This window comes from Xylocopa sonorina, chromosome 10 (genome assembly GCF_050948175.1).
Source record: "Xylocopa sonorina isolate GNS202 chromosome 10, iyXylSono1_principal, whole genome shotgun sequence".
Taxonomy (NCBI): Eukaryota; Metazoa; Arthropoda; class Insecta; order Hymenoptera; family Apidae; genus Xylocopa; species Xylocopa sonorina.
The window spans coordinates 6,972,771-6,989,713 of NC_135202.1; the positions used below are offsets into that span (position 1 = coordinate 6,972,771).

The 16,943-nt window shown below is 34.2% G+C and overlaps 3 protein-coding genes across 4 annotated transcripts; 2 read left to right on the top strand and 1 right to left on the bottom strand.

The window, feature by feature from the left end:
* Positions 1-2,009: 2,009 nt before the first annotated feature.
* Positions 2,010-9,611, bottom strand: LOC143428534 (acyl-coenzyme A oxidase 1). The gene is made up of 11 exons (XM_076903472.1): positions 9,198-9,611; positions 5,797-5,962; positions 5,542-5,710; positions 5,298-5,421; positions 5,012-5,131; positions 4,823-4,938; positions 4,397-4,566; positions 3,962-4,124; positions 3,522-3,865; positions 3,066-3,321; positions 2,010-2,931 (listed from the first exon to the last, which is right to left on the bottom strand). The coding sequence occupies exons 1-11, from the start codon at positions 9,325-9,327 to the stop codon at positions 2,671-2,673; spliced, it is 2,019 nt and encodes a 672-aa protein (XP_076759587.1). The 5' UTR covers positions 9,328-9,611; the 3' UTR covers positions 2,010-2,670.
* A 730-nt stretch (positions 9,612-10,341) lies between these two features.
* Positions 10,342-11,608, top strand: Rpl19 (ribosomal protein L19). The gene is made up of 4 exons (XM_076903473.1): positions 10,342-10,427; positions 10,779-10,885; positions 10,971-11,134; positions 11,234-11,608. Exons 1-4 carry the CDS (start codon positions 10,423-10,425, stop codon positions 11,558-11,560), a joined length of 603 nt encoding a protein of 200 aa, XP_076759588.1. The 5' UTR covers positions 10,342-10,422; the 3' UTR covers positions 11,561-11,608.
* Positions 11,609-12,044: 436 nt separating this feature from the next.
* Eif2bdelta (eukaryotic translation initiation factor 2B subunit delta) lies at positions 12,045-16,654 on the top strand. 2 transcript variants are annotated; one of them, XM_076902458.1, is made up of 7 exons: positions 12,045-12,175; positions 12,713-12,774; positions 13,353-15,122; positions 15,272-15,399; positions 15,617-15,794; positions 15,876-16,056; positions 16,240-16,654. In XM_076902458.1, the coding sequence occupies exons 2-7, from the start codon at positions 12,754-12,756 to the stop codon at positions 16,446-16,448; spliced, it is 2,487 nt and encodes an 828-aa protein (XP_076758573.1). In that variant the 5' UTR covers positions 12,045-12,175; positions 12,713-12,753; the 3' UTR covers positions 16,449-16,654. The 2 variants fall into 2 exon arrangements, with proteins under 2 accessions (XP_076758573.1, XP_076758574.1); XM_076902459.1 differs by having other exon boundaries at positions 12,071-12,175; positions 12,713-12,784.
* Positions 16,655-16,943: the final 289 nt, after the last annotated feature.

Below are 16,943 nucleotides of genomic sequence, written 5' to 3' on the forward strand. Positions count from 1 at the left end.
ATGAAAAATTCCATCGATCAGCGCATTCCGGTAATATCATTATATCGTATATAACTGCTTCTAGATCGATCTTATCGATTCGTAAAATAGCTCGTAGCTATTTTATAAGTTTACTTATAACGAAGAGTCCCTCTAAACATCTGCGATTCTGTAATAAAAATATAAACGGCTTGATGGGATCGACTTAGGAGAGGAACTATACATGGATTTTAATCCTTGAATGCAAGTTTTCGGCACAGATAATAAAACGTTTTAAAATCTACGATTTACATTTGAGAGCGCTGTAGAAAAACGATCGAACAATCTATTTGATTTTTCCATACCTTTGTAATATTAAAAAAAGGAATTGTTACGTTTGAAAATGGTAACACTGTGCATTTAAGGGTTAATCGATTATTCCGTGTACAGATTATGCGACAAGTAAAGATCGCACAGAAAATATCGATAGTTATTTGAATGAGAGGCAGTGATCAAACTATACGCATGAAAAGTTGTGATACGATACTTTTCATTTTGCTAGGCGTTTCAATAAGGTGCCGAAGGAAATATTGTGTTTAGGGTAAGTCAGTTGCAATAAATAGAATCGAAATTATTTATCTCTTCAATTTCACCCAAAATTAACGCGACATTATACCGTATCTAAAATCATTTGCGTATTGAATATTATTCGCGAATTTCACGCTTTGCCTTTAACCAGAGAATCGTTGTTGGAAACAAAAACTACTCTTGTCATTGGTACAAATATCGCAGCTCGAGTTTTAAGCTTAATAAGAAGCAATCACCGCTACCCGTTTTTCCACCTACTCAAAAAGTACCAAACTCTTAAGTCCCTTATTTAAATCCCCTCCTCTTCTATTGAACTTTCTCTTATTTGAAACGTAAAAGAGAAATCTGAAAATATAATGATGTTTATTATAATAATAATCGTATGCAACATAGACGAAAGGGATTGTTTATTAGATAGTAATTTTCTGCGTGGCGATGCGGAGAAGCGTGAAATTTTTTCAATTTCTCCCCTTCGCGAACGAACATTTGCAAATTAATATTTATTTATCCGAAAGAGTGGAACATTTTTGTTATCCCGTTGGTATTATTTACTGACACAACAGAAAAATAACTCGTTTAAAGAAAAAAACGTTCGTGAACGGCGGAGATATATATTGTTGAGTCTCGTGCGATAGGAACAGCAAACTGTTGATATTGTTGCATCACCACGTAGCTCGTTTAATACTCAAGAAGAGTTGTCTACGTTCTATGCGATAAGAAACAAACATTAATTGTAATGAAATCATATTTTATAAGAGGATGTATTCCATAAAAATGCTATATATAGCAATGAGACGTTTGTCTAAAGCACTAGACGAGAATCCATAGGCCAGGTGGACGAATGAGTAATAATTTTAAAGGTGTATTATAATTAATATTTAACGATAATGGTAATTAACAATGTTGTTTTTTAAGTGTAAGAAGTATCTATCCCTCTTCTCATCTTCCTTCCTCTTAGATCATTTTCAATACTCCATGAAATACTCATTACGTATATGTATATATGTGTGTATATATACAATTTATTCATGGCCACTGCACATATATACAGATATATGCATGTATATGTATTTATATTATTGCCGCTCGTTAATCATTTGTACGTTTTTTCAGTTGACTTTTTTATCTGTAAATGGGTATAATGAATCGGTTGATTAATATTCGAAGTTCCTAAAAACTATTACAAATTGATCAAAGTTCAAGGCAATGGTATAGCATACGTGACTGGTTTGAAGTAATTGCATTTCAGCCCTAAGCGAGTCCCGTTATTTCCATATGTTTTTTGCGGGCGTTTACGTTAACAAATTGTTATTAACAGACAGTAATAAATTACCCTATGTTAGTATAACAAACAATACAATGTATGTCGTCGCTCCTATTCTGTAAATAAACACTGTGCCGTATGAGAAAACTTAATTTACGAATATAACTTTCTTCGAGGCAGGTTAAAAACAAAATAGATGTTCTGCGTTTCAATCCCGCTTTATTAACTATAAAAAAGTGCATAAAAAATAATATTTCTCCGTAATATATTTTGAACACCCTGTAAGACGAACTGTGCGTTCCTGAAAACTCTCATAAAGATAAAATTTCTATCTAAATGTTACAACGATTGGTCCATCGTTCTATAAATATTTACAATGCAAAAATTGTAAAAAAATATTTCTGTTCCATTTCATTTGTTAGACATTGACTGTTTCAGCCAAATGATAAACTTTCGTAAACTTCATTTATTATTGCACACGAGATATGTTACGATTGTGTCTCAAAAATTTATACTGGCGAACAACTTGATAGTGTTTAAACTTTAAAATTTATAAAATCATTTTCTGGAAGAACTCTTACGTTTTGGTGTTACGATCACGTACGCAGTACATGTTACGATTATCATTCAATGAGTTACGATAACAATATTCAACTGAGTGCGTACTACAGACAACTACTTAAGATAGTGTGCGTGCTTCAGTGTTACTATATTCTTGGAACCATCATCCACGTCTTAGCAAACTGAAGACCTGTAGTATGCACTTAGCAGCAAAAACTTGAAGAAGATAGAAAGAATGATAAAATTATATTATTTTTTTAAAATCTCTCTTGAAACAAAGATGTAGAAAAACAACTGCGCTATAAATTGCTTTGTAACAATGGTTTCATATATTTATGGAAAGATTCGTTCACGCTCTTCTGGTTCAGAGGACTCTTCATAGCTTCTGCGAACAGCCGTTCGTAAACGTTGCCATCGTAAGCGCCTAAGGCCGAGTTAATGCTTTCGTCGTTTAAATCGAAACCATCAACGATGGCCACAGCATTTGGACGGATTACCATTAGTAAATTTTCCAGCCGCAACTGAAGCGTCGCGACATCCTCATTTCTCATAGAAGAAAACTAAAAATGTACTCTGTATAGTATACGTAATATTTTATGCTAGTTTTACTACTAAAAAATAACTTTTTATAGCTATCTGAAAAAATGTTACTCATCCTTTGTCACCTTTTTACAGAAATAAATGTGGTACTAACCTGAAGGAAGTCACCGCGCTTCTGCAAGAGCCAATACACAGCGTATAACTCGCTAAGCTGTAACAATACTTCGTGCAATTCTTTGGACAACGTTGTCGTCTGCCTAATGCCTTGTACAAATGTTTTTACAATGAAAGCTCGACAATGAGCTTCCGCACAGTAGGCGAATTGAATGCTAGTTTCGTTCCAGGCGTCTTCCGGTGAAACACCGCTACGTATTCTACGATCCATACTTTCCACTGCCAAACGTATTGTTCTGCAAAGTGAAGAAAAGTATGTTCATTAATAAAAAAGAATCTACCACGAGAATATTGAAAATCATTGGTACGGTAAAATTCTAGGTGTATGCTTCGACTGCTGAGGCCCAATCTAAATTTCTGGTCGTTACAGTTATGCAATACCAATTTCAAACTATATAATTTTTTGTAATGTATTTCATGAAAAAAAGAAATATACCCCGCAGCTACTACATGAAAAGCCTCGACGATGCAGTCCACAGTATTATCCCAAGAATATTGCTTTTTTCTTTTTGCAGCAGCTGTAAGATATTGTACAGTACTTGGCAATGATTCACCAGCGACAGCTTGTTTCCAAACTTTTGCTAAGTATCTAGCTGTCTGTAACAACATGACGGTGTTTTCCCCTTCGTAAGTACAAATAGCAGTAGCTAAGCTGTAAGTTGCTGGAAGATTGCTGGCGTCCATATAACCGTGTCCACCACAGGATAATCGTAGCTGTTCTATCGCAGTCGCCGCATCTGCAGATGTGACTGCTTTTAAGCAACACGACAAAGCATGCAACTAAAAAGAAAGTATAAATGTTATGTAACTCATAGAAAAAAAAACAGTAGATCAAAAAAAGCTTGTAGAACGCAATCAATCTACAGAAATAAATACCTCAGGTAGTTCATCCAATTCACCATTGTCCAAATCGGAAGTAACTTTATTGTACATATCCCAGATCAAGTTGGCTGCCACTTTAAATGCCATACACGCGGCTAGATGTGGGAAAATTTTATATTGTTGCGTTACATAATCGAGAATTTGTACCTCGGGTTTACTAAAAAAAAAAAAAAGAAGAATTTAGAAAATTTCATCAATTTTAACTTTATTTTGTTACTGAAATATCGAGTCGATATTGCTTTATGTAGAAATAGTGTTATCACTAATGTTATTTTCCTTTTAACGAAAATAACATTTTATATAAGAAACATTTTTCATTTAATTAAGGGACAAATTATAGTTAAAATATCACAATCATCGTGCCGTTATCTTTTTCCTTAACATTTTTTCGGAAATTAAAAATATATAAATATCTCTGATTACACGTACTCCGTATGTATTTGGCCTTGGCGTCTCACGGTGCTGTATCGAGTCGCGATCGTACCAGCTTTAGATAAATAAGTCACAATATCATGCACCAGCACTACTCGAACGAAAACCATTGTGCCATACGTCAACTTATCGTTCAACGCTTTTACATACGTTCCATCTTCCAATACCTACAGCATGAGATGTATCTTTGTAAAAGCATTAATAAACATGATAGGTAGTCAGTTCTATTTATACAAATTGCATGCACAATTTAGCTTCCATGTTCAGTGTCACGAAGAAATGACTTTACAAAAAGCAGGAGATATAAAAGTAAGAATTATCATTTGCTTACTGCAAAGACTATGTATAAAGTATATTTAGAACAATAACTATCAATTTCAATAAGAAGAAATAAAACTGTTTCATTTGGTATTTCAGTCTTACTTGAGAGTTTTTCATCAGCATGTTCTCCCTTGGTATCCGAACATTTTCGAATCCAAGAAAACCATTGTTGACACCATTCATTCCTAATTTTGTACCGATTTCTCCGATTTTAATACCTAAGAGATAAAAAAACGATTAATACATATTATACACCTAGAAAGAATCAATTAAAACATTATTTTTACAAACCAGGCATAGGTTCATGTGTATCTTCATCTCTCAATTGTACAATAAAGGGATGAATTCCTTTGCATTCTCCTTGTGTGTATAGTTGTGCAAGAACTATTGCAAAATTTGCGGTGTGACCCACTGAAAATTAAAATTAAACAATATAACACTTAATGGTGCTGTGTACCTTTTTAATATTAGAACCAAAATAAATGCAGAATGCATAGATATCAAAAGTGAAACAAATCTTTGAGATTTCAATTTCTTTAGTTATATTTTGAGGAATGTGAACTTTCAGTATACTCACAGCCACCTGGCCACCATTTATAGGATGTTAAAGTAGGGCTATTCAAAACAAATTCCTTCCTTTTGGGGTCGTATGTTGCCGTAGTTTCCAACCCTCTAATGAATGTTCCATGACCAAGTTCAGTCTAGGAACAAAAAATCTTATTCAAGCAGAGGACTCTATCCATAACTCAACACCAGTGAATTTCAAAATGTATTGTTACTGCAACAAATGAACAGTACGTCTTAACATAATACTTTAGTACCTGAGCATATGTTCCAATTACATTTCCACTCCAAGATCTGGTTATCCAATATGCTTGCTGTTCCGCACTTCCCTGCCCCATAATAGATGGAAGAAACATTGCAAAATGCACCAGAAGTGGACTTCCTTGTTTCAATATTGCAGTGCTCAGTCTAGCTCCTACGATATGCCTGTAAAATGTCTGCATTAAGTCCACTGTCTGGTTACAAAAGAAATGGGTTTTCTCAAAGTGCAATATAAATAATAAAAAACTTACCTGTAAAGTTCAAAGCCTGTTCCCTCCATTCCTGACTGTTGTAATCCCCTGACCTTCTGTAATATTTTGCATGACTTTCGCACAGCATTTTCATATATTTCTTTATGGCTTTTGTAACTGTCTGGTATCTTATCCTGGAACTCTGGGTCACCAAGGAAATGTTGTTCTAAAAATGAAAACGTAGAATTTTGTTTGTTTGTTTGAATATATTAAGCAACATAATTGTTACAAATATAAAAAACAAGGTGTAAGTATCGCGTGCAATGCTGTTGCGTGATAAAATTTATATTTTAAAAACTGAAATAAATGCGTACTAAAATTACTTATAATATCGCTACATATGCTATAGTAAATTTGTCTCAACTTCTAAATACATTTACAAAATACAGTTAGTTCGAAAACATTAGTTCGGAAATATCGACATGGTGAATAAATATTCGTAAAATTTAAATACTTTGTTTCAACATGCTTTCTTATCGAAAGAACATGTTAATTGCCAGACAATTTACTAAAGAAATGCAACCATCTCAAACAGAACAAAATGATGTTAGACTATCTTCCATACAAATAACAACATGCATTTTATAATTTCAAGCAGCTTTCAATAATTACGAAATTATTTCATATAATTTACTCATGAAACAATTCCTACAATGTAAATTCGCAATTTCACGTAGAATTAATGTAATAGTGCAGTTCATTGCACTATTACATCGCAGTAGTTCATCGCGAACATCGCTTTCAATAAAAAGCGAAGTTGTCTTATTCCAAAAAAATACACATGTAAAAAACACTGTAAAAATTACATAAAAAAACTATTATTACATTCTGTACAAGCTAGAGGGGACAAAGACCATTTAAAGCTAACAATTTTATTCTTTGTCATTGGATTGTCTACTTGTTAAGATAAAAGTTATCAGTTTTAATGCCAGTGATTATCATTATTTTCCTTACAGTTAAATCGGTTTATCAAAGTTAAATTTAACATAATATCTAAATTAATTAAATTTTCCCTGGGCTCTTCTAAGCTAATTTATTGTCGAATGTTATTTTATCGCAAAAGTTGATAGGCGGTAAGGAGAATTATCAGCTAATGTAATTGTAAACGTGAACGCAAATCAGGTACTGCGGCACCAGACACTTTTAGAACTCGAAACATGTATGGTTTGCAAGCCAAAGTAATTAATTTCATTTATTATATGCGTATGAACTGCTTGACCCTTAACAAATTCAAATCAGTCGATCTTTATTATACCTAGAATATATGCATACCAAGAACATAAATTATTTAATTATCTATCGGACATAAAAGTAATCAACTCGCATCACTTTTTGCAGAAACTAGTCTTGAATAACGCGATTATTTTTAGACACACACAGGTAAATTAAGTCCAATTATTTGAATTTTAAATAATTATAAATATATGTTGTCATAAATGTGAATATTTATTCTTATATTATCGTCTTTCGTTCTACAGTACAATTCAGTTAATGATAGGCGTTTGTATATTTATTTGCTCCCCCAAGAGTTAAACTTGATACTTAATCTAGTTTATCTTTTAATGGCGTATAGTGCTGCTTAAAATTTGAACGACAAATTAATAGTAATAATAGTCTCAAAATCTGGTAATAGTGCTCTCTCTTTCATCATCGTTTGATTTTCTTCTTATCCTTCTTTATAGATGTCTACTCCTATCTTAACCCATTCGTTGCCAAGCCCAGATTATATGAAACTATTTCCATTGTCATTTATATTTGGAATGGTATTGTTTACCAAAGTTCTGTAAATATACTGTAAAGCCAGTATATTATAATATATTGAAAAAACCTGTAACGCTTAACAACCTGCCAAAGACGAGTATACTCGTCCTTGGCAGCGAATGGGTTAAGAGTCTAGAACATGTCAACCGCTCTTGCTGTCGCTAACTTCCGGTTCCTCATTCATTCCATTCTCTCCATCGCCATCATACTTTCCCCCTTTCTTTACCCTTCATATATCCAATTCTGATACAAAATGTGTATTCATTTATTCTTATATACGCCTTTACTAAAAATCAACGTAAAAGCAATGAATATCGATATTTATCTGGTTTAATGTATCGGATACCATATTACATATGTAAATTTAATAACTTTAAGTTCAAATTATGTACTACGTGGCGTACAGGCTAACGTTCGAATTAATTCTGACTTGCACGACTTCTCATTTATCAGGAATTGATTGTTGACTGAATTTGAAAACACGTTCCGATTGGTGTATCATTACAAGTTATCACTTGAAACGAAATTCAATTCCAAAATCGTAGGACTAAAATTACCTTACTTACGAAACTTATCCCGCTTACCTTATTTACGAGAAATTATTTTATTTGCAAGTCCATCTTTGCAGCAAGCGTAATATATATTATAGTATAATAATTGTGTCTATAATTTTTATATTAAATTCTTATGCTAAATTTGTAATAGAAAAAGTGTAACGCGATAGATCGGGGTGTATACTTGATAAAATTTCCACTGCCTATCTGTTATCTTAAAAATTTGCGTTATAGATCGAAACAATCAGCTGTGAGATAACCACCTTATAACTATTGTTTTTAATCTTAAGGATTATGATCAGGCAGAGTAACAACCTTAATCACTGCTACATAATTATAGCTGCACATATTAACACATAATCAATTGAAAAATATTCCAGACTACCTTATCTACCTTTTTAATGTAATAATAAAATACTTTTGATTTTACTGCTATTTTTAGAATCTTCTAAAGCTGTATTCTTAACTTGTGCAATGAGTGGCCTATAAATGATTTAATTATATACTATTGTATTACTAAGCACCCACATATCTTGAATTTGTTCGTAAATCGAATTGTTTTTTCTTGTTTTAAATTCTAAAACAAATGAACTAACTGAGTAATCCTATTTAATTGCGTACATTAATTTAAATGCAGTAGTTCATCTTTATTCCTTGGTGAATAACTTGGTCAGCACCATCCTATCTCCCTCTCCTCTCTCTACTTATTATACATACATGCAATAACGATTTCTCATATTTCCTGGTATTTCTCAACTTTGCTCCATAGCCACAAGGATTTATCCATCTTTGTTTGTTTTGGCGTTGCCCGGAAATCGCAAGTACTTTACAAAGAACGCTATTCCCCTTTTTCAGGCCTAATTCAACTTCCCCGAGTAACTTGATCACTACACGTAAATCACGTGAAAACAAAATCGCGAATCATCTAACGTCCTCGTTCTGTTATGATCCGATACTCCCGACTCCGTAGAAACCCACGTATGCAAGGCTTTCATACGAGGATCCAATAGAAAGGTGAAAGCCGAAGCTGCTAGAGAAACGTTGGAATTCGTAAAGATTTTTTCCGGAGAACTCTAAATCGCTTACCTTGTTCGCGACGTTTCCTCGTTTTCTCTTCACCACCGTCTAAAAAATATGTCAACTCCTGAGGGTCGAACGAGCACCTGTTCCGCTCAAATCGCAGGTCCTTGTTTAGGGTTATCTTTTGGTTCTGCATGCTTGAGAAAACTGTTACACACTGTCCGCACGGCAAGATATTTACTACTGTCACGTCGATCTGTGCGTCTGGCTGAGTAATACCTACTCCCTAAACTGCAAATATTTATATACTTGTACGGTATGACGTTCACTGATCGCGATTAACGTCACGGGGTCGTAGACGTGAAACATTCGGCTAGAAATCTTTATCGGAAGTTCCAAAACTCTGGAATTCATTCACCATTTCCTTATGTCAATCTTACGGACGCGACAGCGACACGTTGGACCAGCGTTGCCATAATAAGGGAATTGAGGAGAAGGAAGTAGGGGAAAGTGGTACAGTTAGTTGACTAACACCGTCACGACTTATACTATAGGCAAATGAGAGTGGGGTGGACGTTGCTCCGCTTAACAAATAGTAAACTAAGAACGTTGTGTCGTAATCATGTCACGTGATGCATGACGTAGTCGCGCACCGGAAGTGGGAGAAATATGACGTCGCGTATTGCCCCCTTCGAGGAATTTTTGCGACAACACTACTCCGCTGTTAAACGCAAACAGCATAAACACATTATATAGAATCTATATACCATGTTTCGATTAATTACGCCTAGCTTGCTCTACAATCAACGTACTTTTAAGAACGTGTACAGTAATTACTTTTCTGAATTAGAAAATATACGTAGAGATATTTGTGTAATTCTGAAATACAAGTCGCTCGACACTTCGTGTTCGTGAATGTGAATTTTCTATTCAATCTTAAAGTAATTAAAACGTTCAAATTTAAGGATCCAAATTGTTTGATTCGAAAATTTCTACGCTTTTAAGTATATGCGTAATATTGACAAATCGTTTAGGTAATTAATTAAATTTCCAAACTAGTATAGTTAAATGTTAAGTAAGACCGTTTGCAATAAGTCTAAGTTATAATATGTTAATTAATTTGTTGGTATATGATGTAATAATAGGTATATTCATTTAGGTGTATAGTTTTGAAAATGCTCGACGCAAAATTGCTTCTTTACCCTCCTCCTTCCGCTTAGTATCGATACACAGGAAGTGTAGTGTACGCCATCTTGATGTTCTTTACCAAGGGGGACTTGTACGCTCCGTCATGAGGTACGGGTTGTCCAAAAGTTTTTAATTACATTTAAACGATATTCAGCTAGATTTCATTTCTGTTAATTACAACATCAATAAAAAAATGTTTGCTCGTGTGAAAATGTGTTATAAAGTTTAATACGTTCTATTTTGTACATTTTATGTTTGATAAATTGTTGACGGCTGACCACATGGTTTCGCGATTAAAATCTGTCTTCTAACCTTCAATTCGTTATTTATAAGTTAGAATATCATTCTAAAGTGTATATGTTGTATAAATGACATAAAAAAAGAAACGATTTTTTAGTAATAAGTATTGTATTCGATGCGAATGATGTTCACAACATAACCTCGTCTTATTTATTTCAGTTCGTTAAAGCTACAGAAGAGGCTTGCAGCCTCTGTTATGCGATGTGGTAAAAAGAAGGTCTGGTTAGATCCTAATGAAATCAATGAAATTGCGAACACAAACTCCCGTATGTTCTACATTTTCTTATAATTATGTTTTACAGTCATTTTATTATTTACTAATACGCTTAAACTGGTATTTTGTTTTTTAAGGACAAAGCATTAGAAAGTTGATTAAGGATGGTCTTATCATTAAGAAACCTGTTGCTGTTCACTCCAGGGCACGAGTCCGTAAGAATACCGAAGCTAGGCGTAAAGGACGTCATTGTGGTTTTGGTAAAAGGAAAGGTACAGCAAATGCTCGTACGCCACAAAAGGTACACAAAAGATTCTGCAAATATCTATCGTGTACAAATGAAGTATTCGGTATGTGTATAAAATAAAACAAAGGTGTTAAATATTTTATATTTCTGCAGGATCTATGGATTCAAAGGATGAGAGTTCTTCGTAGATTATTGAAGAAATACCGTGAAACGAAGAAGATTGACAGACATCTGTATCACTCCCTGTACATGAAAGCAAAGGGTAACGTGTTTAAGAACAAGAGAGTTCTGATGGAATTCATTCATAAGAAAAAGGCTGAAAAAGCGAGAGCAGAAATGCTTTCTGATCAAGCTGAGGCACGTCGTACGAAAGTCAGAGAGGCACGTAAGCGTAGGGCAGAACGTATTGCTACCAAGAAGCAAGAATTGTTACAATCCTATCTACGCGAAGACGAAGCCGCAGCAGCGCAGAAAAAGTGATTTAACAATTTTACAAATTATTGTATAAATAAAACAAAAAAATCTTAATTCCTTTACTTAATTTGCCGCCCATTTTTATACAATCTCACTATAGATAATTGTCTTCCGTAGTGTTAATTGATAATATTTCCGCCTCCCCATTATCTCAGATAAATAAATAAAGATACTCAAGGTAGACAATTTGAATCCGGTGCTTTCCATCTTATTCGCTTAATATACAAAAGGAAATTAAACTTATTTATTTTTTCTACATATAGATTAATTTTTTGTGGAGTTTTGTATGTTCATTATGAAATAGAAAATATATTTTTTTAATAGATTTGAAAATTGAACATACAGATATATACTTATACATAAAATATTTATACGAATACATTTACAAGTTGTAATTTTATTTATATCTGAAAGGTAAACAATTGTAGGCATTTTGTTTTCATATGAGAGGTCGTGAATTTGTTTTCAAAGCAAGTATATAAGTTCGTCTGTAGGTGGAAGCATAGTAAGTTTTTAGAATATGGTGGAAGCACTGAGTATGCAGATAGAATTCGAAAAAAAGTGAACGTTAATCTTTCTGGACATATACTGTTAAAAATTTCATTCGTTGCAAGATAAAAGGTACTTGTCTCGAATGCGGAGTGTATAAAGAAATAGTGTATTTACTGCGATTTCCATTAAAAATAAAAGACTCGCGATAGGTTAGAAAAATTAAATCAACGCATATAAAATGAAATGAAATTCTCGAGTAACAGATTGTTTTACTAAAAATGTGTAATTTATAATATTTTAAACACGGTTCTATCCATGTGGGACAATTTACATGTTCTGACAAAAGGATTATTCAATAATAATTATTGTTTCGTAATCCGAAACACGTTCTATGACATTCTTATAAGTAATTTTCATGTGCACTTATTACCGTATTTTCATATTTATGCATCGATCTTTAATATAGATAATTAGTAATGCTTCAAGTAACATTGTTTAGAAAATGATATACTCTCAGAATTGTGCGACTAATTATCTTGAATGTTAAAAATATGTTAACGTTACCATTGTCCATGTAATTTTAGTTAAAATAGTTTGTCAAACCTGTATCTTTACAAATATATGATTAATATTTTACTTTTGTTTAATGCGTGTCAATATATACAGGTGGATGCTGCCTAATTATACAACAATGAACTGAGACATTGATGATGGAGCAAGAGGAACATGTCCGTAAATGTTTGTACACTTGAAATTAGTTGCAGAGTTTTTTATTTCATTCTGTTTCTATTGTAAGATTATTTTCTCTTTTCTAAATTTAATTAATGCTTCAAAGGTCTATGTATAGTACTATTATGTATTCATTGTTATTTATGTTGCATGTTGTATACACAATTGGAAACACTATTTCATTATATTTACTTCAAAAAATTGAAAAACTGGTAATTTTAAATTGGTTTGTTCATTTCACATGAACATATTCGTAGAGCTTAAGCCTTATTAGTTTAAACAATGTATGCGTAATACTATTTGTTTTGTTCTTTTTGATATTGTTATTTAATTCATATATATGCTTGCAAATATGTGCTATCGTCTTTATCTTAACTGTCTTAATTAACATTTTGGACAATGCTAACTTCTTGATAAAATATACATTGTGTGCAAACTGTTTTAACATATTCTGAAAAATGAAAAATTGTCAGAGAGGATATTTCAGCGAAGGAAGATAGTATTGTTCTTTTAGTGTTTAATATACAAAAATATTTCCTAATTATAATAATTTGTCGAAGTATGTCTTTCTTTACAGTTAGAACCGAAGTTATTTACACGCTCTACAGCGCGGCATCTACGTCGCAAGCGTTTACACGACGCTCGTAGAGCTGAGAAACAACAAGAATACTCAGTGAACGACATAAACGCCAAGTCTAATGAAAAATCTGTTGCAGAGAAGAACTCTGATCAAACAGAAGTTCTAACGAAATCAAAAGCTCGACGATTACGAAAGAAGAACAAAGCGAAGCAGAACTGTTGCTCGTTCTGCAAATCTGTTACGGACTTTATAATTAAGACGAAATATTGTACAAGTCCATCGCTTATCATTGAAGAAATCCCGAATCAAGAAGTTGTCGTTGAAAAGGATACGGAGGACGTTACAACGCTAACGAAATCTAATGCCGTTGTGGGACTCGATCAAGATACGGAACGCGAAGAAGAAAGCAATATTGGAGTAGAATCTGTAACTATTAACTCGTACTTAAATAAGGAACTTGAGAACAGAACGGAGTTGAAATTATTTTCGGACGCAGATATAAAACGTGCTATTGCTTCTTCGGTTAACGAATTACTGAAAAACTTGGACATCGATGATTCTCCTGAAATAAATGCTTTGCACTCTTCCATAACAGATAATGCAGAATTATCTTCCAGTAGCACTGATGTAAAAGATAAAAACTCTAGCGTTGATACGAAAGAGATTACAAGTGGCAGTTCAGCTGAAGAGCAATCAGAAGTCAGACTAGTTTCGAATTCCAGTCCAATAATTACTCAATATTCCTCGATCAATCTTGACTCCGTGGAAAAAGAAGTTGAAGCTACCGAAGCGAAAGTATCTCCTGCTGAAAGTACCGATAGATTAGCGAATGAAACTCCTTTATTTACGGAGGACTCTAGCATTGGTGGACCAATAGTAGCGCCTATAAAAATGACCAACAATAATAAGGGAACCGTATCTGAAAAATCGAGGGAGGAGATAAAGGCAGAGCGTGAGGCGAAGAAAGCCGCTAAAGCGCTTGCCAAAGCAAAGGCTAAGTCTGGCAAAACGCAAGACAAAGATGCCGCGGATGATAAATCTCTGCCTTCTGAAAGTATTAAGAGTAAACAGAATAACGAGAGATCTGATATCAGGATTAAGATCAACGTTGAACCTTTTAGTAAAGCACCAATAGTTAATAACACTGCGGACACGCGTGTACAAAATACAGCACCGGTAGTTGTTAATGAAAAAAAGAGCAAAGCGGATTTACGTGCGGATAGGAGAGCGAAACAGGAAGCACAAAGGGCACTGAAGAAACAATGTCGGACAGAAAATATCAAAGTTGGGGGTCCAGAAGAGGATAATAGTAGTAAACCTGTAACACGAACCGCAAATGTAACGGAGACGGTAAAGAAGGAAGTAGGTACGCCGAAGAAAATCGTTCAGAAGGATGGCAAGAACAACACGCACGAGATAAATTTGTTTAAGCATCTGTATCACAAAAAGGAACAGACGATAGTCGACGTTCCTTTTGTCAATTCAAACGTACACCCTGCGATAATTAAATTGGGCACCCAGTACGCGAGCAAAGTAATTGTAGGCAGTAACGCGAGATGCGTTGCATTTTTGGCTGCCGTCAAGGAGCTCATTCGGGACTTCGAGAGGCCTTCGCAAGCTGACTTCATCAGAGGTCTCGAGGCAAGCTTGAAGGAGTCTGTAACCTACTTGCATCACTGCAGGCCTCCGGCTGTTTCGATGCAGAATGCGTTGAGGCATTTAAAGTGGCAAATGACGCAGTTGCCTCCTATGTTGTCTGACGCAGATGTGTGTATATATTTTTATATTTTACAAGAGTACGATTATGAAATACAATAGAGCCACCCGTATTCCCTTTGTTCGGATTACAAGCATTACGGCAGGCTCCACTGTAATATTTTTGTTTTTATCAAATTACAAAAATTCTATATTTACAGGCAAAGAACAAATTAAATAACGCCATAGATACTTACATCCGTGAACAAATAAAACTTGCCGACGAGGCAATATCGATAAAAATTCAGACGAAAATTTCTAACGGTGATGTTATTCTAACTTACGGCTAGTAAGTGTTGAAATACTTAGGAAATAGTCTTCGTACATGAAGTGTCGCTTCGATTCTAGTCAATTTTGTGAGATTAACGCAAACGGAAGCTGAAGACAGTTAAATGGAAATTGGCTCTGTTCAGTGGCCAGTCAGTGCTCGTCACAAAATTGCCCAGGACGAACACAATAAGCTTGTATTTTCTAAATGCTGATAATAAAACTAACAACACTTTCAGTTCATCTTTAATACTTAAAATACTAAGAGAAGCGCACGATGCGGATAAACAATTTCGAGTTATCGTCGTGGACGGAAGGCCATGGTTAGAAGGAAAGGAACAATTAAAACGCCTGGCGCAGCATGGAATTGAATGCTCCTATATTTTAATTAACGCTTTAAGTTACATAATGCCTGAAGTAAGTATGCCCGCTTATATTGTCACTTGAATTCAATTACTTTGCAAGACTATCACGGATATTAATGGTATTGTTCGATAGGTAAGTAAAGTCTTTCTCGGTGCTCATGCGATATTAGCAAATGGTGCAGTAATGTCGAGAGTTGGCACCGCTCAAGTTGCCCTGATGGCGAGGGCCTTCAATATTCCGGTGTTGGTCGCTTGCGAGACGCATAAATCTTGCGAACGTGTACAAACAGATTCTATCGTCTATAATGAATTAGGTAAGGGAAACTTTTCACATTTTCGAACGTTATCATTTCTTTCTTCTGGAATCATTTTCCGGAATTGAAGGAGCGATCAGTAACAGATGAAGTGATTAGTAACTAATAGTTCGTGTCATTTTTTACAATTTTTTTCAGGTGAATAACTCGTTTATTATTTATCTTACACTAATATTATTACAGGTAATGCAGATGAACTTGCACAGGATTATGGAAACGGCGCAAGGAAATCTCTATTGGCAAATTGGAAGACCAGGAAGTCGTTGAACCTTTTAAATATCACGTATGACGTTACACCAGCCGACTTAGTTACGGCTGTTGTTACGGAATTAGCCATTTTACCGTGCACCAGCGTTCCTGTGATTTTACGTATTAAACCATCGGAGATCTAAAAATTTCACTGCGCTGAAATGTATTCAGTACGCCGCGAAAATACTTTCAAACTACGTGGAACGCGTGATCATTGTACTGTTCATATTCGTGTACGTGAATTGGTTTTATCGATAATATTTCCAAACTATAGCAACAACACGGAAGTATATATGTATCGCGTTCATCTTTTTTTTTCTTTTTTATTTATGTCTTCAAAGAAATTAATGTACGCGTAATATTATTGTATGTTATGTGTTGTGTACTTTAAAATAAATTTCTCGAAGAATAATCGAAGGTAATAATGTACTACTAAAGTACATTGTTTATTTCACTGTATAATTTAAAACTTGTATAAATTGTAAAGGTATTAGTAACATTATATTCTACAGACAGTGGCCTTTGGCTACTTTCATGATACTTTTAGGTAACTACATTTACGTCTACAGACTTTCTTTCGTCCCATTTAGATAGTATACGTAATAAGAATCAGGTATTAATGTGTTTAATTGTATGTG

Excerpts from the sequence above, each read along its gene's own strand:
- Rpl19 (XM_076903473.1), top strand. Across the intron at positions 10,886-10,970 it reads AATTGCGAACACAAACTCCC|GACAAAGCATTAGAAAGTTG; the intron begins GTATGTTCTACA and ends TTGTTTTTTAAG. Across the intron at positions 11,135-11,233 it reads ATGCTCGTACGCCACAAAAG|GATCTATGGATTCAAAGGAT; the intron begins GTACACAAAAGA and ends ATATTTCTGCAG.
- LOC143428534 (XM_076903472.1), bottom strand. The coding sequence starts at position 9,327 with ATGCAGAACCAAAAGATAACCCTAAACAAGGACCTGCGATTTGAGCGG. Across the intron at positions 4,939-5,011 it reads TACACATGAACCTATGCCTG|GTATTAAAATCGGAGAAATC; the intron begins GTTTGTAAAAAT and ends TTTATCTCTTAG. Across the intron at positions 3,322-3,521 it reads TTTCATGTAGTAGCTGCGGG|AACAATACGTTTGGCAGTGG; the intron begins GTATATTTCTTT and ends TTCACTTTGCAG.
- Eif2bdelta (XM_076902458.1), top strand. The coding sequence starts at position 12,754 with ATGATGGAGCAAGAGGAACAT. Across the intron at positions 15,400-15,616 it reads GTTATTCTAACTTACGGCTA|TTCATCTTTAATACTTAAAA; the intron begins GTAAGTGTTGAA and ends CAACACTTTCAG. Across the intron at positions 16,057-16,239 it reads TATCGTCTATAATGAATTAG|GTAATGCAGATGAACTTGCA; the intron begins GTAAGGGAAACT and ends ATATTATTACAG.